The sequence below is a fragment of the Cygnus atratus genome, chromosome 1 (assembly GCF_013377495.2).
Source record: "Cygnus atratus isolate AKBS03 ecotype Queensland, Australia chromosome 1, CAtr_DNAZoo_HiC_assembly, whole genome shotgun sequence".
Taxonomy (NCBI): domain Eukaryota; kingdom Metazoa; phylum Chordata; class Aves; order Anseriformes; family Anatidae; genus Cygnus; species Cygnus atratus.
In genome coordinates this window covers 139,850,034-139,877,110 of record NC_066362.1, presented here as the reverse complement: position 1 = coordinate 139,877,110, position 27,077 = coordinate 139,850,034, and the positions used below count along the sequence as shown (strand labels likewise).

The 27,077-nt window shown below is 43.1% G+C and overlaps 1 protein-coding gene and 1 long non-coding RNA gene across 2 annotated transcripts; one reads left to right on the top strand and one right to left on the bottom strand.

Moving 5' to 3' along the window:
- On the top strand, positions 1-26,341 carry CRACDL (CRACD like). The gene is made up of 10 exons (XM_035558036.2): positions 1-75; positions 1,032-1,194; positions 3,962-4,097; positions 4,460-4,624; positions 5,247-5,315; positions 8,477-8,707; positions 10,803-12,411; positions 22,680-22,879; positions 24,610-24,745; positions 25,558-26,341. The coding sequence occupies exons 1-10, from the start codon at positions 9-11 to the stop codon at positions 25,704-25,706; spliced, it is 2,925 nt and encodes a 974-aa protein (XP_035413929.1). The 5' UTR covers positions 1-8; the 3' UTR covers positions 25,707-26,341.
- On the bottom strand, positions 1,170-6,330 carry LOC118253561 (uncharacterized). The gene is made up of 4 exons (XR_004780466.2): positions 5,783-6,330; positions 5,147-5,286; positions 4,477-4,600; positions 1,170-2,134 (listed from the first exon to the last, which is right to left on the bottom strand). It is a non-coding gene; the product is annotated as an uncharacterized LOC118253561 (long non-coding RNA).
- Positions 26,342-27,077: the final 736 nt, after the last annotated feature.

Here is a 27,077-nt window from a genome sequence, read left to right as displayed (position 1 = left end):
ACTGTCACATGAGTTCCTCAAGGATAATGGACCCAAAGGTGCAAGAGACCGAAGGATATGGAGAAGACAATTCAGGTAGAATTGCTCCCTTCCTCGGTGAATGATAAGTGCTGTAGCTTCTTGAGCTTTAGTACCTTAGCTCTGCCACAAAAGTGAATCTGTTATTTAAAGAATGCATTCTCCATTTCTCTCTTTCTGTCTCCAAGACCTGTTGCAGCTTTGACATTTCTAGAGGCTTGAAGTAAGATTTTTGTAGCATCTTTTAAAAATTACGTTTTACCCAACAAGATCCAACAATAACTGAAACACAGGCAGGGATGCTTTCCAGTGCTGTCATCCCAACATATACAGGATGGGCACAAGTTGTTGGGATGTCTTGTGCAAAACGCTGATTTCATTTTAAGTACTTTTCTTCATGGATCTTGGAACTGATCCTAATTCAGGTCTTTCCCCACTGAGCAGACTAACATTACCTTTCAAGATTATTGCTTGATTTCTATTTTAATACTTTATCATCCATTGAGACTCATAATTAGCATTCAAAACATTCTGGGATGTATTATAAAACTGACATTATAAAAGCATTAGCCTCCTGACACCGCACATTCCACCTAAGTAAGCTATTTCTGCATTTAAATTGGTTTTGGTAACAGCATTGTCCTTATCATCACTATTTAGCTTGCTGAACAAAGGCAGTGTGTTTCCGAGTTGTAATTTCTTCTGTATATCCCAGGCTGTTAATACCAAAGTTTTTCTTCATAGTCTAATTGTCTCAAGAGGCAAGTAGAAACTCTATTAGGAAAGATCCTTCACTGTAGGTTATTTTTATGTCATAAACATTGCAATCCATTCTCCAAGATTATAGTAATTTCATGCTATCAGTATAGTCTTGAAAGATATTAATGCAAGAGCGGACTGTGTTGCCTCTTCCAGGAAAAAATCCACTTATGAAGAAATGATCTGGGACATGTTATTGTTCCAAAAGCTTGCAAATGCTGCTGGTTGCATCTTCTTTATTTTTCTTCACTTAGGAAAGAAAAAATCGAAGTTCAAATCTTTCAAAAAGTTTTTTGGTAAAAAGAAAAGGAAAGAAACGTCTTCTGGGAGCAGCAGTCTGAAGCTATTCCAGTCAACAAGTGATGTGGCGGCCTCACACAACATGCACGTTAGTTATTATTCAGAAGATGAACTTGAGTAAGTCTTTGGACTGTGGCTGGTGGACAAATACAGAGCTGCTATGATGTTTATAGATTAAAGATACCCTGAATTGCTTACTCCTTTTGTTCAGAATGGTTGCACTCTCAAACAGTTGCCTTTTTAACGGAAGTACAAATTAAAATGCCTGATGCAAGGCAAATCACAAGTGGATGGGATGCAGCAATAACTAATAGCTAGTAACTAAAAGAGCTTTTGTTTAAGCATAAGTAATCCTTGGGTTATCATTTCTAAATAATGTAGTTCTCATCTTCAAAAGTAGAATGAGGTACTCAGCTTAAATTTGATCAGAATTGTCTTATGCCCCTAAGATGCATCTCCTATGGATTGTTAAAAAATGTAGATGCCTGATCATTTATGCCAGTAGGAACCAGAGGCTGCAGAGCCTTTGTTTCCTCTGTATAACTGGGATTCATCTGACCAAAGGATAAATGCCTGCATCTGAGGTTGTCACCAACTGCCTTTTGTAATCAGCAGAGAGAAGTCAACCTTGCTAAGAAAGCTGGTAACGTTCTTGTGGTACATCTTGAAGTCACTGATGAACCATGCTCTAGAAGTGCCTGTTTCTCCTCACCAAGTGTAAGCAGGAGCCTGGGGTGACCGGCTCCGATGCAGGTACCTGCGCTGCAGTGTTTGAGGTTAGATGAGGTGAATCCCAGTCTGCAGATCTGGATGCCTCTGAACATCCTGTCTTCATGCAGGCATTTCCAAAAATGTTATCCATTACTTCTCATCCAAAAAGTAACCATGAGAAAAATGATGCAAAGTCCAAATGTATTCCTGGATGGACAGGTGGACTTGTGTTCCTGGGTGAAGTGCAGCCAAGAGCTGCTGCTGTGCAGAGGGACTAGAAAGGCAAACCCATCTCATCCACTTGGAACGACGCTGCACGATACAGCCACTAGGCAGCGCCAAACAACTGAAAGAAATTATTCACAAATGTCTGTAGCATTGGCAAGAGTAGTATTAGTCCAGCTTGAAGCCCCAGGAGTTCCGGGCTGGCAACGTCAGGTCTAACAGTGGGCGATAGCATTTTTGTTCAACAACATATTTTTAAGATGAGGAATGGTGAAATATTCTCTCCCTCATGTGCTACTCAACAAGGTCATGACCGAGTGGGTACAATGTTTGGCTGGTTTAGATATGTTCCCTTGCCATTACTCACAGGATTGTAAAATTATTGTTTCTTCACATTTGTTTAAATAAACAAAGACCAGAAAATACCTTGAAAGAAAGGAAAATTAAATAGAGCACTCATAATCTGAGATGTTTAGGAAACCTCCGCTACACATCCAGGAGGTACGTGTCTACTAGAAAGAGAAAGCGAAGGTAGCACGCAGGGCTAAATGTGCACATGTAACAACACTGCTTAGCTGGCTGCTGTTCAGCCTTTGTAAGATGTCGGTGCATTAAACAGCCATTGCAGTCCTGACTGGCACTTTCTCTGCAAAGTGGTATAGATCTCTGACCTTGGATGCTTTGCAGAGATCACATTTTCATGTAGATAAAGTGTTCTTCTAATGTCTCTAATGCATTAAGCTGAAGCAGCAGGCTTTCCTTCCTTCTGCAGCAGTCATACAGATTAACTTTTTCCTGCAATTGTGTTATCAAACATATTTATAGCAGCCATTACAAGGAAAATGTTACTTTTTGCCATGTTTGTTTTTGTTTCTGAACGTCTCTAAGAGAGTACCTAAGATCCAAAAATACACATTACTATTTCTTTTTATAGACAGTCTGTTCAATTAATTTGGTAGTTACTTGAATCCGAGCAGTCATGTATTCTGGTTTGTCATTTCCCATTTAAAAAAATAAAAATAAAAGAAAGGAGTCCTAGAAGAAATGGCATGTGCACACATTTCTGGTCCCTGCTCAGCTGTGCTATGAGCTAAGCAGAGGAAAATCAGCACAGGAGACCTCCTAGCAGCTAGCTGTCTGTCCATGTGTCGCCCTGCCGTTTCCATGAGGAAACGAGGTTTTCATTCCCCACACGTAACATTTTCAAAAGACCTTACATGCTGCAAGCATCAAAGGTAGGAATCAGAATAAGAGAGAAGCTTTCTTCTGCTTCCTATCGCCAGCCAACGAAGTGTCTGTGAAAAAATGTGTCCCCAGGCTCCTAAGGGAAAATCCCAAGGATCTTGGCATAGAGCACAGGACTTCGCAAGGATTTTATGTAAATGGTTCTAGGTGAGAACTGTATCCCCTGCAACATTTTTGTTAATGACCTGTATGGCAGGGATATGCAGTAAATGTTCTACTATGCTTAAATAGTGAAAGGCACTATTTATTTTTCATAGGGTAGCACTCAGTCATTTGCAAGACATGTTCTTGCATTAGCACAAAGTTAGTTCACCTCAGGCACAGGCTGGGTTATGTGAACTCCCTTCGATTTGCAGCTGGGCTTGCCTGTGGCACCATCGCAGCACCCAGCTGATGCCCCCAAGCCAAGGGGCAGTAGCTTTTAAATAAACCATAGCTCAGCTCAGTTGCTGGGGTTAAACCATCTCTAACCTTGATTTGGTTTGCTAACACGACAGATACTGACACTTGCATATTTTGGTTGGTTTTGTGCTACGTAGATTTGTCTGAATGACTGTATTGCATTCATGGAGAAGTTTGGAATCTCGGGCATGATGTGTGCTTTACACATCAGTCTCCCACTCCAACAGACCACCAGAGTTAAGAATAAGAGGACTGGCAAAAGAAATCTGTGTGCATTTGCTTGTTTGTTGTGTTATTCTAGGAGCCACAAGGGCATTATGGGGAGCAGAGCTTTGTCGCATGATAGCATTTTCATCCCTGAGACTGGGCAAGAGCCTGCAAGGCCAGTAAGAGTGTTTTCTCAAGAAAATGTTTCTGATCGGATTAGAGCATTGCAGGTAATTTACACAACATATTATTTTTTCAAATGCAAGAGGTAGAATGTCTTTCCAGGCTTGATTTTTTGATGATATTCATCGTTGAGTATTTGATCAGCAAGTAATATCTGTCTGCAGCTTCCATCAAGTGTTGCTTTTATTAATTAGACAACAGTATCTTACCTTGGTTCTACTTAAAAGATATTTGTAAAATGGACAGGTTGTTTGGCCCCCTCACAGAACCTCTAAAGTGAGATGTCCTGGGTTCTGGGTCATTCAATTGTGAAGCTAAAATAAAGATAACTCATTGATCTGAACTAAAAAATGTACTGGGGAAACCTCCCTCATTATCGCATGCTAACGTATATTGCACCATGCTAAAGATGAAACTCCAGCCTACCATGAAGCTGGGACCTCCGCCTCCGTTTGGATTTCATGCAAAGCGGACAGAGGATGCTGGGACCAGTTCTGAAGATGATGGGTTACCCAGGAGCCCTCCAGAAATGTCTTTGCTCCATGACGTCCTAAGTTCAGGCACAACAACAAGAGTGAGTAGTTCTGGTGCTGACAAAAATCAGTGTTTAATTACTTGTTTTACCTATGTGTGGGAGGTAGAATAAATTACTTGGTTTGTAGTATGTATCACTACTTTACCTCTGAACAATTCAGAAATACTTTACTTGAGGTGGAAAAATGCTATCTATCTGTGTAAACAATCTCTGTTCCTGTTGAAATATAAATATAATTCCAGAAAATGCAGAAAGAGAGGGTGTGTTTCTTTGCATGCATGGGGATGCCGGTTTTTTTCTAGGGACTACAGAGAGCTGCAAGGCATAAAAAAATAGTCTGAAAAATCTGTGTGCTCCCTTGAAAGTGCTGATAAGAGAGTTCTCTTAATGTTTTTCTAGTCTGTCTTGGGCAAAAGAAACATAAAAGAATTTGAAACTGTTTTTTTTTTCTTTTTAAATGATAGTTTTGTTGTACATAATTTCATTCTTTATCTGCATGTCTTATACTTTATGTTTGTAGTATCCTTGCTAATCCTTAAGACTAGAGATAGAACAACTTACATTGTCAGCATCTGTGTGCACTTTGCGTAGATGGTTTCTGCTGGTGTATCCATCTCATTTGTCGTCTTTTACTGAATCTCTTCCTCATTCCATCCCACAGTTCTCTGACTCTCACAAGCACCTTAGCTCTTTGAGTTTAGCTGGAACAGGCAGTGAAGAAGAAGAACAGGTAACTTCTGCCAAATGTATTAAGGGCCAAGCAATTATGTACAGTAGTCCTTTAATGAAACGCAAGGCATAAATATTACCTTGTTGTCTGTCTGCTACAAAAGCAGCCTTGTATGTGTGTAGTTGCATGTCTGTCTGTTTTGCCTTTATAATGCTTGTCCTTCTAATATAAAGTTATGATTATTTATCAACATTATTCTGACGCCAAGTAAGCTCCCGTTAACAATAATTATGCCCTCTGAAATAGCTCGTATCCTTTAGCAAAATTCATAGACATGATTTAATCTCCAGAAACAATCAACCAGATTTTGACATTAAAATAGTATCCCTTTTTTAAAGATGGGAAATTGCAGTAAAGACTGCTTAGGTTACATGCATAGGATAAGGGAGAAGGCTCATTGAGGGGCCATGAACAATATCTAGATCCTCTGAAATCTGCCCAGACCCTTGCTTTAAATGCAAAATTACCTCACACTGATGCAGAAACAGTTTGCCTGATGACAGTGGCTGACATTGCTGCTTAGGAGACCGAGGTTCAGTCTTCAGTCAGATTCTGGCCACGTGAGCCAGCGCGAGCTGTGAATTCTGCTGAAGGGATGTTTTCAGGACTTGAGTACAAGCAAATAGATGGCTTTCTTCAATCAGCAGTCAGATGTTCTGGCTGATTAAAGAGCTGTTTTGAAAGGCTCTAAAGAGTCCCTTTTAGATGTCCGCAGCTGGAGACATGGTAGAAACAACACGGGGGGTAAAGGGGAAAGTGTTTTCTAGAAATAGGAGGAATGGAGGGGAATTGCGGAAAGGAAATAGAAAAGCTAGTCCTGAGCTGACTATTCCTTGGTAATTATGCAAAATGTATTTTAAGGCCAGCTGCAACAGGGCTCAGCAAAGATTTCTGGCCTCGCTTGTTCGATTCCACATGAAACTGTTTGAAAAACTGCATATATGCAGCTAAGCCCTAATATTTTCAAAGGGAAAAAAAAAAAAAGGAACATGTGAAGAAGGTATTTCTTGAAAGCCGGTGCAGGCAGACTGTAAATATATTGTCCAGCCCGGATGCGTGTTGGCTAAGGGAGGATTTATGTCTCCCCGTGGTTCCATTAACATCACTCTCTGACTCACTCGCTGACTCCTGAGGCGCTGCGGTGACGCTGCGGTTGCTCAGCTTTTTCCACATGCCCCATCACTTAGCTCAGAGCGCTCCTCATCTCAGTCTGGTCTCGGAGCGCAGCCAGAAAGCAGCACCATGGGAACACTTTCCTCCCGAACCCCAGGGTCTACCTGGAGCTTCAGAGAGATGAGCCCTGCTCCTACAAGTCGGAGGAGACCGGCTCGCAGAGATGGGGAGTTCTGCCCAACATAATGCTTGAGGTTTTGGGCGGCAGTGACACCCTGTTGTGTCTTGCAAGCCTTCCTGGCTCAAAGAAGGGAGAAAGATCACGCAGATCCCATCCTTCCTTTTAGGATGGGGCTCCTTCGCTGCCCCTCGCCTTGTGCTAATCAGCGCTACCAGCTGAAGGACAGGTGAGCCATGTGAGCGTGAGGTTTTGGGGGTCTTCTAGCCCCCCCTTCTCCAGCAGGCTTGGCCAGAGCCAGGCTTCCTGAGACAGGCGGCTTTTGCAGCCAGCTCAGAGCTGGCGTTCACTTGGGCTGCTGAAACAGAAGAGGAGTAACGAAGCAGATTCTCAGTTTTCCAGTGTAATGGCCAATGCTGAGCATTGCCAAGGAGAAGACATGCAAGTTGTCGAGGAAAAGCGGTAGCCAAAAAGAAAAAATGGCAGGCAAATAATGAAATGCCTTGAAAGAGAACATGTGCTGTGTCTTTGTCATGGAGCTGAAATGTCAATGTATTCACTGCTAGGTACTAATGTATAATGCAGCCAAGTATCATTTGTTGTACATTAGTCATGTTTCAGCACTACGCTGCAGATATCGTAGAGTGGAAATTAATGAGAGCATCCATTATTTAGCATGGCTGAGGTGCTTTTTTTGTAATAGAAAGCATGAACGGAAGCTGTGGATCCAGCATCCCCTAAAATCAATGGGAGTTTTCCCCTGGACATTGAGGAAGCTGTAGCAGGCCCAAGCTGTACTACGGGACGTCTGTTAGCTGCAGTGCATGCTGCAGAACTCTACTTGCAGAAAATGCTGATGCTTTCCCCCTCCCTAAATAAAATCAACGCAATACTGCTCTCCCTTTCTCCTCTTCAATAAAATACTTCCAGAGCCTTCCAGAACAAAGTGTGACAAAGGAGGAAACCTTTTCTGATGAAATGAACTGGAATTTCAAGCCTACAAAGGGAGACTTATCAAGAGGTGTCAGAGGTTATGTTAATGTTATGACAGATAGGTTAGAAATATCATTTTGCCTGTTTGCACAAACTGAAGCAGAAAGAAAGGAGGAACCCTGTTTAGACTCATTTTTCATAATTTTTTAAGCCTCCTTTTTCTGTCAGTTTTTGGTGAAGCACACAGGCAAGCTGAATTCCAGCTGCATGAAAGTACTGCCCCCTTTGGAGCGTTCAGGTCAGAAGTTCCAGGCACTAGTAGGAATTGTCCGTCAATTCCTTCCCTAGAATAGTCTATAAATGAAATATTATATTTCAGGTAAAATCCCTACTTATTTTGCAGATGTAAGTACTTGAGGTGAAAATGCAAGCTGACTTTGGTATCAATGCCATTGATGTTTGATTCTGTTTTAGGAAGGTGTTGTGGAGTTGGAAGGGACCTGATGCAGTATAGGAAGCTAGAGATGTTCCAGCCCAGCAAAACTGTGGGTAGGAGCCTAGTAGGCAGGGATGCTGGAGGAGAGACCCTGAAAGGAAACTGGCCCTTTAGGTTCTGTAGCAGAGTACTCTTCATAAATCTGTCTTCTAAAATGTGTTGACTGTGCATTTCTGTGCTTTACATCTTCTAGTTAAATGTGGCCTGTTCTTCCCCACTGGGCAGTATATGATGATATTCAAACAGCTAAAACACAGAATTGCCAACACCAATGTTCCACATACAACAATAGGAAATGCATTGTATTTTAAAGGGCGTCAGAAAGAAAAAGAAGCAACCTTAAAATGGCAATAAACATGGCCCCTTCTTTGTAGGATTGTTATATTTGTATCTTGGTTTCTTTGTTTAATTGTCTACTTGGGGATTTATTTCTTTTTTTAGGTTACATTGGGTCCTCCTTCTAGATCTCGCTCTACGGACGGTCAGCTGTTCCCTAGGCGTGGAAGTGCTAAAACTGGAGCTCCCCAGACACATGATGTTAGCATTTCACCTGCAGCCGATTTTGACACTCCACCCGAGCTATCCTCTTGCCTGGATAATTCTGCTGCTAAACACAAGCTTTTAATAAAACCTCGGAACCAGAGATCCAGTAAAATGAGAAGATTTTCTCAGGTAATTGTGAAAATAAGTAATGTCACCATTGACATGAAACTAGGAAGTTCTTACTGGACTTTGTATTTCAGACTCAGATATGACAAGAAAAGTCAGGGTGCGGCATGGATATCTTCTTGGTTGTTATTAGCTGTTAGTTGATGAGACTGTTTCTGGAGTAGACAGGAGCAACAGACTAAATATTATCAGATCACTTGTCAGCTCTCATAATACAGCAGTTTGTGTCACAATTTCTTCGTAACTTAACCATGCAGCACAGTTTAGTATTTTGTCTGTGATGCAGAAATTGGGCTGACTGCTTGATTTCTCACTTAAAAGAAATTTTTAGAAGGTGTTACGTTCAACTTGTTTACTCACTCTGAGAGACTGTTGATGGAGGAGCTGGTTAAAATTCCCAAATGTAACTGGGCTTATATTTTCAGAAATGACAGAAATAATAAGTTGTGACCTAGTAGTTGGAGCCAAGTTCTGTACATTAGAACTGTTCTGAATTCATCCTTCTCCTTGCCCCCAAAACTTGTAAGCCTTTATGTGCACTACAGAGATTTACAAGAAGTCTCCACAGAAAAAAACAGCACGTAACTGAAACTGTTGTTGTTTTTTAAACTATCATTATAAAGCACCGTTTTTCTGATTCTTTGTCGTATCTTGTGAAGGGCATAGCTTCATTTTTCTTCTTTCCCTCCACTTTTTAGAATTAAAGTTTACAGCTCTTCTTACAGTATTTACACTTTGTGGTTTCTTTCAATGTTTTCAATACATTAAAGCTGTTAAATTGGCTTGCTTAACAAAAGGAATATTATTGCCTCTGTCCCTAAATATTACTTAGCTGCTATTCAGTATTTTTCAAAATCTCTGAGTGATCTTTGGGCTTGGTAGAGCACTGCTGTGAGCAACACAATGATGAGGCCAATTATTTAGAAAAGCATATAAAGCGGTAACTGTCTGATCAAACTTCTTCTTCCATTGTAATTTTATCACTGAAATACGATTGCTTTGTCCAGTCTGCCTACAAACTACCAGATGATTGAGCCCTCCTGGTTTTCCATAAAGAGAATTTCCACCTTTAGATAATGCAGTTTTTAATATTTTCCTGCACAACTCTGCCTGTGCACTTTGCTTCTGGCTTACTAATACCTTCTTCTACATTCCTGGGCCCTCACCGGATATGCAAGTGGCATTGTGGCTTTGTTTTTGCAATTGCACTTGCAAAGCAAGAAATTGGGAGAATCCTAAAAGTATCTTCAGAATGCAAGTTTTGTGTTCTTAGGACCAGGGCCCACATTCAAAATATGTATTTACCCAGCAGACTACAGTGACTCACTGAGCTCATACAAGCACCATATGAAAAAATGCATATTCAGCGGTTTAATAACATGCTTTCAAATAATCCTGTGTATTTAGCCAGTCCTTACCTGAAGTTTAATCTCCAGACCTCACAGGTAGCTACGTATGTATATATAAACTTTTATCAAATAGTGTAATTCTTGAAAGAAGAAGAAGACTGGAGCACAAAGGAGGCAAGATTGTGCTGTATCACAGTGCAATTAGGCAGAAGACTGCCAAATAAGGGTAGATAGTTAGCTGGCATGGTGTGTCAGAGCCTGATGGACTTCTTAGTTTTCTGCTCTTCCTTCTATGTATCCTTCCCTCTTCAGAGTCCCGCTTTAGGAAGAATGGGTTGTTTTATTTTTAATGCTATTATGGAGTAGCAAAATACAAAGGGACAGATTTTCTCTTTCAAGTGCTGCTTTTTGCTGAGGAGCAGCACAACATACCCAGTATGCTCTGGGGAATCAAGTGCCAAGGACAGTCCAATGGTCATTGTTTTGATGAACTTCCCATCTATAAAGGCATGAAAGCGCTAGTTGTGCAGAAGGAAGTGTCACTGATTGCTTTTATGTTGGTTAAATGTGTTATTCCAGGATCTGCATAGATGAAAAAGCATCTAGTAGGTGGGTTAAGAAAAGAGTATGCTCAGCATTGGAGGCAAGTATTGGCTTCCTCTGTAAGATCTTGGTTGTGAATGCCACGATAAAGAAAAAAATGTGCATCTGTACATGGTGATGGGGCTTTCTAAATCTGTTTCTTGCAGAGGACCCAGTCTGAATCTCTGACTGATTTGAGCTGTACCCCAGAAGAAGAAGAGGATGATGAAAAGGAGATGCAGACAGACTTGCCAGATGCCGTATTCAAAACCAGTGATCAAGAACTGCCATGCGGCACAGCTGCAGTGCAGGATGTGGCTTCCTGGCAGAAACCCAGAGTGCCTGAGGACCTTCCCCCTGCTTTGAGACCAGAGATGACTCAGCCCACTTCTGAGTCTGCTGTTGTACAGGAAGCTCTGCTACCAGAGAATAAGCCGGAGGGCTGCCAACCAACACTGGAAACAACATGTGAGAAGTCTGAGTCCCCATTGCTGTTAGAAGGCAGAGGCTCCATAACTTCTCCGTGTTCTGGTCCAGACAGAGAAGTACAAAACCAAAATGATTCTCCAGGAACATCGGTTCTCTTGTCTGGGGATGTGAGTAGTGATGTGTCAACCCATCAAGAAAGTGCGGAGCTTCCTTCTGTGTTTTCAGTGAATAAAACACCATCTGAGGAAGATATTTCAATTAGTAAGAATAATGATATTTGCTTGGAAGAGTCAGAACAAAATACACAGAGGGATGCTCAGATGCCTGTGGAAATGTCCTGTAATAAAGAGGCAAAGATAGAGGCTGATGTGTTGTCAGAGCCTAGCAGGCAGTTTTTCATAGGTTCTTCACAGCCCACGGATTCATTCCATGTTTCACATCCCACTGCTTCAGCCCGTGTGGGATCAAACGCTTCCTGGTCTCTAGAGAAAACAAAGACTGTACAAGAAGCAGCTGCTTCTGATAAAGAGAGCAGTCAGCCACTGGTCCACAAGGAAGAAATTTTGGGGAAGAAAGCTGAAAAAGCAGCTAGTGAACTCAACGCCTTGAGAAAGTTTTCTGTCTCGTCTGCACGGGAGAGGCCAAGGACCAGGAGCCTGCACTTTCCAGAAAGCTCAGAGTCTGACAACCCATTAAATACCAGGTTCTTCCTGACCAGTGCAAAGGCCTCCTTGAAAAATGAGAAGCGGAGTGAAGATTCGCAGAAGGGATCAGATCTGGAGGAGGGAAAATGTAGCAATAAAAAACAGACTTTGCTGCCAGAATCTGGCTCTGAGAACATGGGCCAGTGTACAGAAACGTTAGCTGCCTGTGTGTCTGCAGCTGTCGATGCCGTTCCGGTGCAAAGTGATTCTTCTGTGGTATCTCAGAATCAGCCAAGCTGTGAAGATAAAAGTCCTTTTCAAGTAAAACTTAGATCCACCTCAATGTCCTTGAAATATAGAGACTACTTGTTACCAGAATCAAAAGAAATTAAAAGATACAGTGCAGAGTTTAATTTTGAAAATGAGGGATTGACTTCATTTCTAAAAGGTGATAAAGCAGAGATCAAAAAACCAGCTGATACAAATATTGACGGTTCTTCAAACGAAAAGATCAAATCCAAAGCAAAGTCCTCTGAACAGCTTAGCAGCAAGCCTCCGTTGCCTAAAAAGCCAGTCTTGCAAAACATAACTGTTCCAAACGCTAATGCAAACAAGGAAAAGCAGGACAAAGCTGTTCATGCTCCTGAATCCAGAAGTGAAGACAGAGACTTGGAGAAAAAGCCAAATTCTTGTAAAGTGCCTGGTAAGCCTCCTGATACTTTATAAAGTTATCTTAAGTAATGAGGGGTGGCCTTACGTGTGAGAGAGTGGGAGGCAGCCCCGTTGTGTGACTCTCAGAATTGGTGAGCTTGAGCTGACGGCTCTCCCTTCGGTGATATCGCTCTCCGATTCTCTTTCTGAAAAGATTATCACAGCAGCAGGGAAGAAGCAGCAGACAGGTATTTTTACCTGTTTTCTTTTTGCATTTTGTAGCATTGTTTAAAGGATGTTCAGAGTGACACTCAAAAAAATAAGGTGCATTGGCAAGTATTGTGAAACAGAAATATCGAGCTACCAAATGTCCCCATTCGGAGCTGCTTTATGGAAATTCAAAAGGCAGGAGCACACATTAAGTGCAGTCCTCTGTGTGGGATGAGTGACTCAGATCTGTAGACCTTCTTTCTCACCATAGTATTGAGGCAGAAATACTACTAACTGCCTGGCATGCTCAGCATGCTGTTTGTACGTTGTCTCTTATGAGCTTTGCTTATTCATTTATCCATCTTTACCATTAGTCACTTCTTGTTTAGAAACAAGAATTAGCTACCCTGCAGCTCGCCGGAGTTTAAAGCCAGAAGAGACACGAGGATCAAGTCTACTGCAGATTGTTAAATTTCACCCGGTTGTCTGTATTGTAAGCCAAAATATAATTGGGTTAGAGTAAAAAAAAATCAGTGCTCTGAAGACTAATATATTGTGTGCCACAGGCAGGGAACAGAAAAGACAGAAAGCAACACCACTATCTGAGGTCTTTGCAACCACACAGTAAACAAGCTCAGTAAAGTACGTTCAAGCAATTCGAGCAGAAAAAAAAAATGTTCTTACATTCAAAGAGTGGCCAAAAGGGGAAAAAAATCCTTAGGTCTTTCAATATTTGGGAGAAACTTCTTCCCTGTGCTGAATCTGTCCGGTCACGAGTCTGATGTTAAGAATGTGGGAAGGAGATACAGAGGTTTCTTTGTGCCTCTGTAGAGCTGCCACACTTTTGTCGCTGTTCTCCACTGGGGGTCAGGCTCTGAGCTTTGGAGTGGGGAAACACCAAGCCAAAAGAAGACCTCAGGACATGGCCTCGGGCCACTCGTCCTGTAGGGTGGCAAAAGCCTCCTGCTGGCCCCGCAGGCCGCTGGCTGAAGCTGAGCAAGACCGGGCGCGGCAAGAGTGCGGTGGGAGACAGTGGGCACCTGAGGAGCTGGAAGGGGAAGCAATGGAGCTGGGGAGCTCCGTTACATTTCTCCTCCTGGCTTCTCCTCTGCTTCTGTGGCCCGGGGGCAAAGGAGACTCCTGCCCCTGGCTCAGGGCTGCCCTCTGCAAAACTGCCTGTGGGTGAGAGCCGTGCCCCAGCCTCCCTGGCAGGGCTGTGCACACCGGGAGTTTGGCCCGGGGCTGCTGGTTTCAGGCGTGTTCCTCTCCACCTGACAATGTTACAGCAAATTTGGATGGCCTGGGATTGTTTGGCTTGGAGATTCAGATTGGTCTGTGATGGTAAATAGTCTTCTTCCTTACCTGCTGCCCCACTGTTATTATTATACCACATTAAGCAAAGCTGCTGCAGCTGTCCACCTATTTCCATCTTTGAACAGCTTTGCAATGCATTCTGCTATTTCAGCATGCCAGGGCTAAGACAGAGTTTAATTCTAAATACAAAACACTGCTCCAAATGGACCTGAGGTCCTTCCTGTCCTACTATGGACCTTTCTCCTTAGAAATGTGATCGAGCACCTCCTTGTTCTAAGCCACCACATCAGCCTGAGGTGGCTGCCACAGGCTGCAGGTGAATGAGGTGTGCTCAACTGTCCGGGCACAACACCAGCTTGGGGGGAACAGGGGACTTACGCAGCATCACCCCAGGAGAATTCGGCATTACTTCTGCAAAGGGCATCTTAGAATCACAGAATCATAAAAATAAAAATCAAAGTTGGAAAAGACCTCTAAGATCATCTGGTCCAACCTTTAACCTAGCACTGCCAAGTCCACCATTACACCCTAAGCACCACATCTACACGTTTTTTGAATACCTCTAGGGATGGTGACTTAACTACTTCCCTAGGCAGCCTGTTCCAATACTTCACAACTCTTTCAGTGAAGAAATTTTTCCTAATATCCAACCTAAACAACTGGCACAACTTAAGGCCTTCTCCTCTTGTCTTATCACTTGGTGCTTGGGAGAAGAGACTGATGAGGCTCAAGAGATCTTGAGCCACAGGATGCAACGAGGGAAAAAGGACTTTGCAGGGCAGTGCAGTGCCCCTGTGCAAGTGTCATTTTAAGCTCTTTGAAACATTTGCCTCAGCCCAGTGACTCAGGAGAGTAGCTTTGTTACTGCCAGCAGCAGCAATGTGAAAAGCATCATCAGCACGTCTCTTTAGGGATCGATTGCGTGGCTTAACAACAAACTGGCCCTCGTGTATTCTGGGCCACCCACTCTTTTTGTCTAACCACCATCAACGCTGGCACCCAGCCCTCCTCTATTCTTTGCACTCATGAGCCCTTCCAAAGAGCTGTGGTTGCCACCGAGGGACACTTGACGCTGTCAGGGAGTTTCTGCCTGCTGCAAGTCAGGAAATTCCTCTGCTGAACGAGAAGGCAAGCTGTGAAATCACGATGCAGGGGGGTGCAATTCCCTTTCCCTGTACAATCAGCTTGAGAAAGTCAGCTTGCTGTGTCACGGGGCGAGCAGGAGCAATTTGGTTCATTCGGTTCAATTTTTGGCTTTTCAGCACTCCTGGTACCAGAGGCACCGCGAGGGCTGCGGGCAGGCTGGCTTGCCACCAAAGGTGAAAGCAGCAGTCTTCTCACCGGCAGTTTCTGGGGAACTAGCAGGGGATTGCTTGGCCTCTGTGGGGCTGCAAGGTGACTTTTTTAATGGATGTGTGAAATCAGTCACCCTAGCTGCCCGGAGGAGTAATGTTTAAGTTTCAGGAGCTAAAGGCACAAGTCTTTGCAAGAATTGAAATGCTAAGCTGTGTTGTTTGGGGCTGGTATTCTATAAATCCTGTAAAGGGCAGAAACAACACACGCTAACGGGTTATTACAAGAGCAAAACCATAAGTAATACCTGTGAGAGTGTGCACATTAGGATCTATAAAAATCAGTGACTGGGGGGCTGTAGTAATGAGACTTTCTTTAAAGGAGAAAAGGAACGCGGGGAAGAAAGGTGACTGTAATGGCGAATGAAATCAGTATGCATTGTGTGGCAAATCTGGGCTTTGAAATGACAGGAAAAATGTTTCTCTCGACATAAAAAGACATTGCTCTAATGCTGTCTATATCTGTCTATAGCTGAAAAGAAGGCTGTCCTCTTTTTTTTTTTCCCCAAAAGAAGTTGTTTTTTAGGTTGTGTCAGGCTATTTTCTGATGTTGCTGTTTTCCAGCAGTGAAACAGACTGTGATGCAAACATAGCAATTTCTTCTGTAAAAAAAAGAAACAACATCAGTGGTAAAGGTCCAACCAAAAGACAAATCCCTCGCAGAGCAGCTTTGAAAAGAAAGGAATTTCAGAAATATATAGCCAAATCTTTTCGAATTGCTTTGTCTGAAGTTAAAGAACTGGATATGTACACTGACATGGATGCAGAGAGTACTCTAACAATGAAGGGGAAATATTTAGAACAGAGCATACCAAATGCCATGTGCATTTTTAAAGCCCTTCATAAAATATCTGGTGTTTCAAAAACAAGCAAAGATACAACAATGGGGAATGAAATATGTGGAATGCAAGCATAAACAGTCTTATAAAACAGTGACACTTGTGTATACAGGGGGTTTATATCCCCGTGTAAAGTTGTTTGGATTAGTTATGAGTATGTTTGCTTTCACAACACACAGGAAACACACAAGCTAGCTAGCTTTGCTTGCTCTCAGAGGTATGTCTTTCAAAAGGCTGTAATATACTGCCTCGGACCTTTTGTATGGCAAAAGTAACCACTCTTTGCAGTCCTTGCAGGCATAAGATGCAGTCTCAGGTACGGGATCTAAATGTTATAAAGAGCCTCTGCTGTAGTTTGTCTGCATAAAGGCTTTTAGATTTAAAGGAATCAGGTACAGTACCTGAGGCCATATCTAAAACAAATCAATCCCTGAAGTTCAGGGCTATCTTAAATATGTCTTTGCTGTGGCTATTCATGTATGCAGTGCACACACACAACCCTGCACACATCTGAATACACTGAGTATATCTGTCTGTCGATAGACAGATGTAGGCATGTGTTACTCTCCCACTTTCTGTGTGTATGTAAACCAAGCCACAATAACGAGGCAATTATAGATCCTCCATATATAGGTCCATGTTACAGATCCTCCATAAATATAGGTCCATAAAGAGTTGTGTTGTACCTTCATCTTACTGTTCACACAACCAGTCAGATACACGTGAAAGAATAACATCCAGCTTTCAGTGCGAAGTGGACACATTAATTTCCCCAATATTTAGGCAGAAGAAATCTCGTCTGTAAGAGCAGAGCTGTAGTCTCTGAGAAAAATAAAATAAAATAAAAATTTAAAAAGCTGCTTTAGTAAGATACAGAAGGAAACAGATACTGCATTTAACAACTGCAGCAGGGGAATTTTCCCCTTTAAGGAGCATTGAGCCAGCTCTGCTGCTGTCAGACCCAGCTGAGAAGAGCTTAGGTGATTCTTATCTGCATGAAAGAATTTAAAAGGTACGATAGGGTTCAGTTCATTTGGGGGCAGTTGTCTTTGGTGGTGAGCCTTGAAGCTGAGGAAGTGGTGAGGAGCTCAGGGCTGGTGGAGCAGTGGGGTTTGTCTTTGCATGTGCTGGGGTGGGAGAGGTGGAGGAAAAGCTTCAGAAGCCTTTGTGTGTGGTTTCAAGAGGCAGCAGACTTGAGCAGTAAATACTGAGTTTTCCTGTGTGGTGACATTACGTGCAGAGCAGTTGGACAAGTTCTGACCTGGTGCCCTCCTGTTTTCTGTGCCTTGCCCCAAGGGGAAGAAGGGGCTCGCTCTTCTTTCCAAAAGCTTTGGGCCAAATCCTTTCCAAGGAAAGGAACAATCATGAGATTAAAACTGTGAGTGAACGAGAGATAAATCACTGCCAATGCCATCCTTTATTAGTTCATTAAGTTATTAGGTAGAGGGTTGAATAGTGCATTGTTTGAAACAACATGTTGTAATCAGAACTGAAGGATGTGATTTGGAATTCAGTTTTATTCAGAAATTCCTGAGTGCGATGTGAGAACGAGAGGCTCGCCCCTGCTTCACAGAAGAACTGTAACGCAGAGCACTTGTGGAGTTGGGGGCATGCCAGCCCTGTACAACTTCCAACAGAGGATGCTTCTGCTTGCGTTTTGGGCTGTGCTGTCTCCCTGAAAGCAGGGTGTACTTGCTGGGAACTCTCGTGTTAGCTGCTGTGTGTGTGACTTAGGGGAGAAGTGAGAATTAGATTGGTCTTTTGAGTACTTCTTGGTTACACTGCAGCTAGCCAGTTCCTTAAATACTGAGCTTTGTTGCACGGTGAATCATGAAAGCATCCTGACTGCCTCGTGACTGGATGGGGTGGGATAAGATAGGGAGGACTTGTTTGGGTTGAGTAGACAGTCACTGAAACGAGGAAGGTGTGCAAGTAACACTTCTTTTGTGAATAGTCACTTTCAGAGAAAGGTTCTGGCCTTTTAGCAGTCTTCAGGTCTTCTGAGTTTCATAGGAGAGACTCAGACAACTTTCAGCTGCAACAGTGACTCGCTCCACTTTACTTTCTCCTGTATTACTGTACCACCTTCCATCTTCTGCTAGTACCATAAAGCAGCTGGAAGAGTGATGCACGTACACTGCCACGCTGCCTTCCCTAGTTAGAGGCAGGAGGATGTAAAGGACCTCTGGGCAACGGGCAAGATAATAAATTGTGAATGCATCTCTTTGTCCCCTTACGGTAATCCTGGCTGACTGATAAGGTAGCAAATCCTGCACAGATTGCATCTAATTTTCTTTTTGCTGAAGAGAACACATTTCCCCTGCCTCGCCTGCCTGACTTGCTTCCTGTAGTAAAGACTCTCACAACAACAAGAGAAAAACAAAATTGCTTGAAGAAAGAAGAGAGCCCCTCCCAGAAGCTCTTGATCCTCCTTGGTGTAGGTGTTACTACTCTGCTGTCCTACTGTCCTAGGTCAGGCCTGCACAGGTACATACCTTTATCTTTAAAGCTGTTGATAAAGAGCTTTTTTTATTGCTATTATCACAGGAGCATTCTGATACCATCTCTTACAGGATGATGTTTGGCTCTAATTTGGCTGCCTTTTAATTAGCATGACTGGGTTGTCTGGTTTCTCATCAAGGAGAATTATCTGAAAAGCCAAAGCATTTGATGCTTCCCATTGTAATATCTGCCTTATGAAAAACATTGTTATAATAGCAGTCTCCTGAGATATCACTGAGGGATCGGGAACCCTGTTGTGCTAGGAAATGCATATCAAAACAAGAGAGAGGAATTCTAAATACATGAGGATAACAGAAAGGGGAGCACAAGGAGCAGTAAGACTATTACACGTAGCACAGTAGGTAGAGCCTGGGCGTAGCAGTCACTGTCAGTATTGATTGTTTGGTGGGAGCTGAGGAAGAGCAACATGTGGTTCAGCTGGTGTTCACAGAAAGCCCCTGTGGCGTGACAGGGAAAATGGGACAAAACACAAAGGGTGACTTTGAATCACGAAGACTAAGAAGTAACACCTCCTGCAGCCCAAGGCAGAAGCTGGGTTCCCAATGTTATGGAAGGGCTGGTGGGTGGATTGAAAGGGGACTTCACAGTAAAGGATTTGGTGTTTGTGAAGGCCAAGATAAGAGACAGGGAAGGGCATTACAAAGGTGCTAGCAGCTGGGGAAAAGGTGTACTGGTGTGTCTGCAGCTGTACAGTCAGAGGAAAAAGCCCAGTCTTGAAACTGAGGCTTGGACACGTGGGGGAAGGGGATGTTTGGTGGGATGGAGTTACAGGAAGAGTCTGGCTGGCCAAAGGGGGGCTTACTAAATTGCTTACCATCTAAAAAGGTACATGGGCATGACCTGCAAAACAAATGAGAGAATGCAATTGCAGATGTATTAGCAGGCATCACGTCGATTCAGCTCTGTGGGTTTAGTGGTGAAGCTCCTGATGAAATTTGTCCTAAGAGACTCAAAGAAGACTGGCTAGTCCTTGACCTGCTAGTGGTTGTCTTGGAGAAACGTGGAAGGGAAGGCTCCAGGAGGGTCCACATCTTGAAAAAGGAGGTGAGGTGGGGAAAAGAGAGAGGGAGAAAGGGTCTTATATAACCCTTAACTTCATAGGAAATACTGAAAGGAGTAATAGAGCTATTTCTAAATGTCTACAAGACAACATGGATATAAGTTCCAAACAACAGGGGTTGATGAAAAGAAGTCAAATCAAATGATAACTGCTATTGCAGGGCAAATGGGTAAGTGTCATTACATCCTCTTATGACATTCCCCTAAATGCAGTCTTGGTGAAGCTCCTCACTGGGTTGATGCAAAGCTGCTGAATGTGCCAACTAATGATTCACTGTCATATTAACAGTGGTCATCCTGCTTATGGTGCTATTCAGTATTTTTAAGGACATGGGTGATGGAACTAAGGGTGTGCTTCTTACATTTGCAAGTACTACCAAGCTGGAAAGCCTGCGGGCACGCTGCAGGACAAGAATAGAAATCAGTGTTCTCTTGAGAAATTGGAAACATAGTTTGAAAAGAATATTTTCGTTACAGACAAGTACAAAATGCTGCTATGTGTGCAAAAATAATCAGATGCACAGATGCAAAAAGGGAAGGGAAGAAGGGAAGTAACACGAGCTGGAGCTCACAAACAAAATTTCAAACAAGAACGATATAATCCTGAAAAAAAAACTCATTGTACTGACCAATGTCTACAGGAGAATATCTCTATGGCATGTGGAGTAGCCCTTCCACTCCACCTGATGCCAGCACCATTTCATCACAATGATACTTGCCAGTTTTGAGCGCCATTATTTTGAAGAAGATTTGGACTAAATTAGGACAATTCATATAAAGCATCTAGAAAATACAACTGATCAGAATTATATTTTTAAAAAATGAAATGTGGTCTAAGCCTTCAAAGCGTAAAAAGGCTGCCACAAGGAAGCTATGAGTAATCTGCTCACGTCCACAGTGTATAGGAGAATTTATGGATTTAAATTAGAGCAAGGAAGGTTTACCTTACCCAATGGGAGAAGATCTGGTGGAAAAAGAACAGCCAGGTCTCTGGATAGATCGTCTAAGAAGGCCATGAGATCTGTCCCATCTTTAGAGGTTTTAAGACCAGCCTAGATGTTGGTGAGGATACAGTTTATGTGAAATTGGTCTTGCAACTGATTTTTGCCTTCCAGCTGAAAGACAGAGTAGATGACACCTGGAGATCTCTCCTGGCACTAAAGTCGCAGTCTGTGAAATGAGACAAAAATGAAGCGAGGGCAGTGAAGAGAAGGGGAGAAGGTTATGTGAGGAACAGCTGTTGGCATGGAAAGGTGGGGCGTAGGTGGGACGCAGAGTACTGGGGGAGGGAAGCTCTGTCAGTGTCCTGGGGCCCTGCTATATCTGTGCTGCCTTTGCACCACTGAGTTCCTGGCTTGTTTCTTTCAGAGGTTTCCCTGCGAGATCACATGAGGTGAACGTGAAGGGAAACGCGGCTGTCAGCTGGCAACACATCTTCCTTTGGCCTTAAAGAAAATCTTGTTTTCTCTCTTTGTGGTTTTCAGCTGACACAGGCTTTACAGTGTTTCCTTGCTCAGCTAACTAGTCTGTCACGGTGAGGTACAACAGTGACATGAGAAAAGCCCTGAGCAAATAAACTTCACGGACCTCTCAAAATGTGCCTGAGTTCACAGACTCCAGCTCGTGTGAGAGCTGCCTGGGCGAGCAGCATCCCCTTCATCCCCCGTGCCTGCACGAGGTGTCTCAAACGTGCCTTCAGAGACACCTGCCTGCTTCTGTGACGGGGCCACGTTCTTCTAAATTAGATCACGGCTCTCCAAAAACGTTTGCCACCTCCTCGGGGTCCTGAGGCAGGGTGGCAGAGCTCTGTGCCAGCACAGCAGCCGAGCATGGGTCAGCGATCCCTCCCGGCTGGATCTGCCTCACCCCTGGCCCCTGAGCAGGGTGCCAAATAGGTAACAAACTTTATTTCTAGGGGGCAGAGCTATGCATGATTCTAGGAGATGGAAACGCTTAACTTCTGCTCTGAAGCAGCCCTCCATAAATTCGGGAACATGCTGGCCAGAAGCAGCTGAGGAAGCTTTTTTCCCTGTGACCCTGTCATGGCACGTGGCAGTGTTAGCACTGTTCTCACTCCCCATTTAAACCACCCCAGAGGCTCTGTATTAGCTGGAAAACTGAAATTTGGGTGCAGTGTAAGGCAAGGAAGAAGCGGAGAACCTGGGGACTGGAGCCAAGAGAGGACCTGTGGCTCTTCTCTTCATCCGGTTCTCTTCAGCCTACAGACAGGATTTCTCTTCACAGAGTGTTTGAATATACAGTGTTTCACCTCCCTGTACCTCCGGATACAGCTTGTCCCTTAACAGCAATTGTGAGAATAGCAGGGTGGCACTTTTGACCCTTTTCTGTAGGAAATACATTTTTTTCATGTCTCTCTGAAATCTCGGCTCTGGTAGAGCATGCTGAGGATGACCGGCCCGAATGCAGGGCATGGTCAGTGTCAGCAGGGATAAGTCCAAGTAAGCCGTATGTCAAACACCGGAATTAACCCTATGGTGTTAGCAGTATTCCTGCATGCTCAGGTGACTCCGACTGCAGGCAACAAGGGGCTGAGCCAGGGAGGCTGCTCCTAAAGGGGCCGCAGGAAGGCAGGAGCCAGCCTGAGGCATCACCCGCTGCTGTTTGGGCATGGGAGCCACAGTGGGGAGGAATTGCCTTTGTAACCCCCTGGCCCAGCTGCGTCCAGCTTTGAATCGGCTGCTGCTCATCTCCAGGGAGAAGAGGAGACCTTGGAAAACGGGTAGCTTGTTGAAGCTTGATCGACTTCCCTGCATCTCCCTCACATGAGAGCAGTGATGCTCGACTCTGGCTGAACAAAGATGAGAAGCGTTTCCTCACCAGTAGATTGGTAACTTAAAATGGTGAGCACATGAAAATTGCTCTCTGGAGACCAAACTAAAAAGAATTCCTATTTCCCCAGGCTTATCCCACTTCGTGTGACAAACCAGTATATTGAGCAAGTGAGAGCTGAAGCTAATTACAGCTCTTTCGAGTAACCGTGTATATAAATAATCTGCCAACAGAGAGAAGCATGCCTTCCCTGGTGACTGCTGGAGACTCCAGAAGGGATCCCGACAGTCCCACAGAGCCCGCCTGGATTACCATCGCAAGGCAGAAGCAGAGGGGCACACAGCAAGAGCAGGAACTCGACAGAGAGAAACTCGTGACTCCAGATGCTAAATCAGATACAGAGAAACAGAATAAAGAGAAGGAAAGAACAGAGGTATGTTCAGTACAACTTTGTGATGCTTTCGTATCCCATTCCTCTGGTAGTCTTCATATCTATTGCTATTCTACCAACCAAATGCTGCAATGATTACAGATACTTAATGAGTATAATCATAAGTAACAAAGACACTGCTCTCGTAAATGTGTTACAGATGCAGAGTCCCCTGGTTATTCAGATAAGTAATTTTATATCTCCAAGAAATCCTGGAACTAAGAGAGGTGTGTAAACTTCCTTGGGTTCCCAGTACATACTTACCAGACCTAGGGCGTGTATCATATGCTAAAATAACCAAAAAAAGGTGCTAAATTGTACAGTCTCTCTCAGTACAGTGGGAACAAATTCCCTTAATTATTCTTCTAAGCACACCATTTCACTGAATCTCCTGTACCTTCTGGCTGATTTAACACTGAATGAAGAGCTTGGTCCCAGAAGGATTTTAGAGCAACAATTTTTAGAGCTTTGAGAAGTGAAGCAGGATAAAAATAACTTTCACACTTGCAGCCGGTGCCAAGATAAAAATTCTGGTTCTTTGTACACGGATAACTGAGGCGCACATGTGGTGCCACAGAACATGGGCCGGTGCTGCCTCTTCAAAGATCCCCTGCAAAAGAAGGTGATACCTGTAGCAAGAGATCTTCCCGGGTGACAAAGCTGTGCTAGCAGAAGCACTTGGTGTTAATACAGAATACTAACAAGGCTTCCCTGTTGCTGGGCTGGCTCATGGAGGCAGCAGCATGCGAGTGCTGCCTGTGTCTCCTCGTGCACAGTAAGAACACGGCACTGATGCAGGAACGTGTGTGCCTGTACCAGTTTACCATTCCCAGTGCAAATGACCTAGTTTCTTGCTTAAAATGGTAGCATAAGAAACCCAGATCACTCTATTATACCCTGGAATAAGAAAAGATGTCTAGATGAAGAAAAGTAGCAGTGGTTAGATTAATAAGAAGTAAAATCTAGTAAAATGTCTAGGCAAGATTGCAAACTGCAATAATACTCAGCATTGTCACAGCAGTTAAAACACTGCGGGTTTAAATAATCCCAAAGTACAGTTTCTGTGTCAAAATAGGAAACTCCAGATTGTAGTTGGCAATGTTCCCTAAAACGCATGCCATGCGTTTTATTTCCCTGCATCAGCTAACAGAGAAATATGCCAAGATGCTCCTGACTGCAGTGTGTGAGGCGTGGTGCCACTGTGCTGCTCCCACTTCTTCCTCTCGCTCTCACATGGCACCAGGCACTATCACTTCAGGGTACTTCTTGATACTGGCAAAAAAAATTCACAGGAGGATGTGTTTGATTTCCTTTTTATGGGAATTTACATTCAATCCTCCAGAAAAGCAGTGCACTAAAACACAAAATTTGGGAGGTGGAGGGGAAACATGAGAACAAGGCTGTTTCTAAGTCCTATATATGTTAGTAGAGGTTTCCAAAGGGCTTGGAATACATTTTGACTTTAAAACAACCTACACAAATACTGTTATGAAAAAGAAGATATACAGAGGGATAGTTTCAATTTGTGAAGTTGAGTACTGTGGGCACAAATGTGAACCCCCCAGAGCTCTCTGTACAGTTACTGGTTTGAGTGAGAGGAGTGGAGCCGGTGTGTGATAAGTCCTTGTGGTTTGGACCATGACAGGCACCACGTTCTCTCCCTTTGCTCGTGTTCTTCCAAACTGGTCTCGTTCTCTGGGCATTATTTGGATTTTATCCCTCTCTGTACCTAGGAGTCAGTGAAGCAGCCGTGGAGCAAACCTTCATCCTTGGCACTTAAAACCACTTCTGAAGAACAGAGGAAAGAGTCAAAGTCTGAAGTGAAGGAGCCGCTGATGAGAACCAATTCACTGTCACATTTTGTCCCCGGTAGGAAAGAAAATGCTTAAAATGTAGCCTCTTATCTCATAACCTCGTCAGAAGAAATCCTGCTTGAGTGTGCTGGAGGAGTAGGGGTTAGATCCTAATCTCTTCCCCAGTCCCACATCAGCAAGAGCAAACTGTTTTCTCAGCACTCATGCCTGGAGTTTTATGGTGCCTTATTCCTTTTACCTCTTTGATCACACAGTAGTCAAAACTCACGTTGAAAGAAATGTGACTCAAGAGTGCCAGGCCATTTCACAGGATTGGGTCCCAAATGCAAAAAGCAAAATGCACGCAAAATTATTTTCAACAGTGTTCAATTTCCATGTGTTTTCCTAAGCAAGCAAGAATGATGTGATCACCAGCTATCTGCCCATCAGTCCTCCCCCAATAACTTTGAATCTACTTGGTAAATTCAAATCTGAAAGAAGGGCAGAAATTTGGATGGTAATAAAATTCCTGTGAGTTGAAGGTTGGGTAAAGGAGGAAGTCTCAAATGAGTGCTCTCGCTAATGGAAAGACTTGCTCTTGTTTGGCCTGGATGTTAACACAGAACACGGCAAGGAATTGAGGTCACCTTATCGTTTTTAGTAAGTTTAGGGACCAAAATGTATTAGTCATTCAAAACCAAAACAAAACCACTGCATTCTGTTGTGCTCAGAATGGTTATTGCCTCAATAATGTATTGTAGAAGTTTTGATGTGAAATGCGAAGATTTCCTACTGCAGAGCAAGACTCAGCAAGTTTTTAATGAGAGAGTTAGGGTGTATAGATGCAGAGCAAGCTAACGTAAATTGTACTCTGTGTTTTATTCACAGTAGCTCAGTCACCAGCACTGATGGATAAAGAGGAGGAAATAATTCCCTTTAAGAAAGCCAGTAATGCTGCTCCTGACCAGCCATTGTGGATGGAACTTGCCAAAAAGAAATCTCAAGCTTGGAGTGATATGCCCCAGATTATAAAATAGAATGATGCAAACAAATGGCATCTTTTCTAATTAAGTCAACTACTAAATCGAACTTCTACAGACCAGCTAATCACGATGAAGAATCTCTGATACCGGAGAAGGCTCTTGCTATACAGCTGTGGAGAATGTGTGCAATAGGTGCAGTCAAAAAGTTTACCTTAAGTAATTGCAGCAATCAGGATTGCAATGGATTACTTAAATTATGCTGAGGACATACTTACACTTTGGAAAACAAAATTTCTGCCTTAAGTATTTCCTGTGTTTTCTGTATTTTAAGATGTTTGCATCAAAAGAGGATCTTTTTAAAATTTTGCTGAATTTGTCGTTGTTGGAAACTTCTGTTTGTCATTTTTTTCCTCTGTTTACATTTATAAATTGTGCAGTAACATCCTGATTCTGTTGTGCTCCACTGGAATTGCCTGATGCTTTTTCTATCAAAGCTCTTTGGACCGCAGAGGTTTTCATGAATAGCTACTAGTGAGTACTCCATTAAAATGTGTTGCTTGAGCTCTGTGTTTGCCTAGCTGAACCGAGAGCGGTACAGCCTCTGGTTTTAGGTTACATTTCATGAGATACAAGTGTGCACGTTTATGCATGACCACGAATAAAAATTCCTCAGCTCCTTCTGTGAACAACCTTGGTTGCACAATATTTGCTAGATAGCGAGCAATAAGGAAACTGAACTGAAGTAGGAAGCTCATCAATGCATTCAAAGTTACTTTCTCACCTGAATTTATCTGGTTGCAACTATTTTTCCTTTATGTGAAATCATCATTCTCAATTAGGAGCATAGCATTAGTGGCAATGGGCAATTTGAATGTTTAGTTAAAAGAAAAGAACTGGAAAGCCTTGAGCTACAGCCCAAACTGAAATGTTGGAAAAAACTGTGAACTCCATTGCAGTGTCAGCTTCAAATGTCACCCCCTACCGACTCATAATTATTCTCATTAAAAAATAATAATAGCATCTCTGCACTTTACTACATTTATATAGTATTCTCACACTGTTCAGCTTGAGTTTCCAGCACCAGTTTGGGACTCCAGCTCATGAAGTCTTGTACACAATTCACCTTCATCTGCTTAACAAGTTTGACGAGAGAAATACTTGCTGCTGATTGACCAAAATCACTCTGAATATGTTGTAACACTTCCCCATGAGCTATGTAATTGCAATTAAAGAAGCTAACAGCAAAACCCATTCCACAACATTGGGAACTGAATGCACCACTGCTAAGGCAAACATTTCTCTTTGTGTATGGGTGTACGCATGAAGTGTTGCCTTAACGCTGCACTCCCTAGGTTTATTTATGGATGTATTTGTGATTTTGGATTTGTTGTTGTTGTTGTTGCATTTGCATTCTTTTCAGAAAAT

Bases quoted from the DNA above. Each gene is read 5' to 3' on its own strand.
- CRACDL (XM_035558036.2), top strand. From the start codon at position 9: ATGAGTTCCTCAAGGATAATGGACCCAAAGGTGCAAGAGACCGAAGGA. The intron at 76-1,031 runs GTAGAATTGCTC...TTCTTCACTTAG, and splicing joins ATATGGAGAAGACAATTCAG to GAAAGAAAAAATCGAAGTTC. The intron at 12,412-22,679 runs GTAAGCCTCCTG...ATCTGCCAACAG, and splicing joins AAATTCTTGTAAAGTGCCTG to AGAGAAGCATGCCTTCCCTG.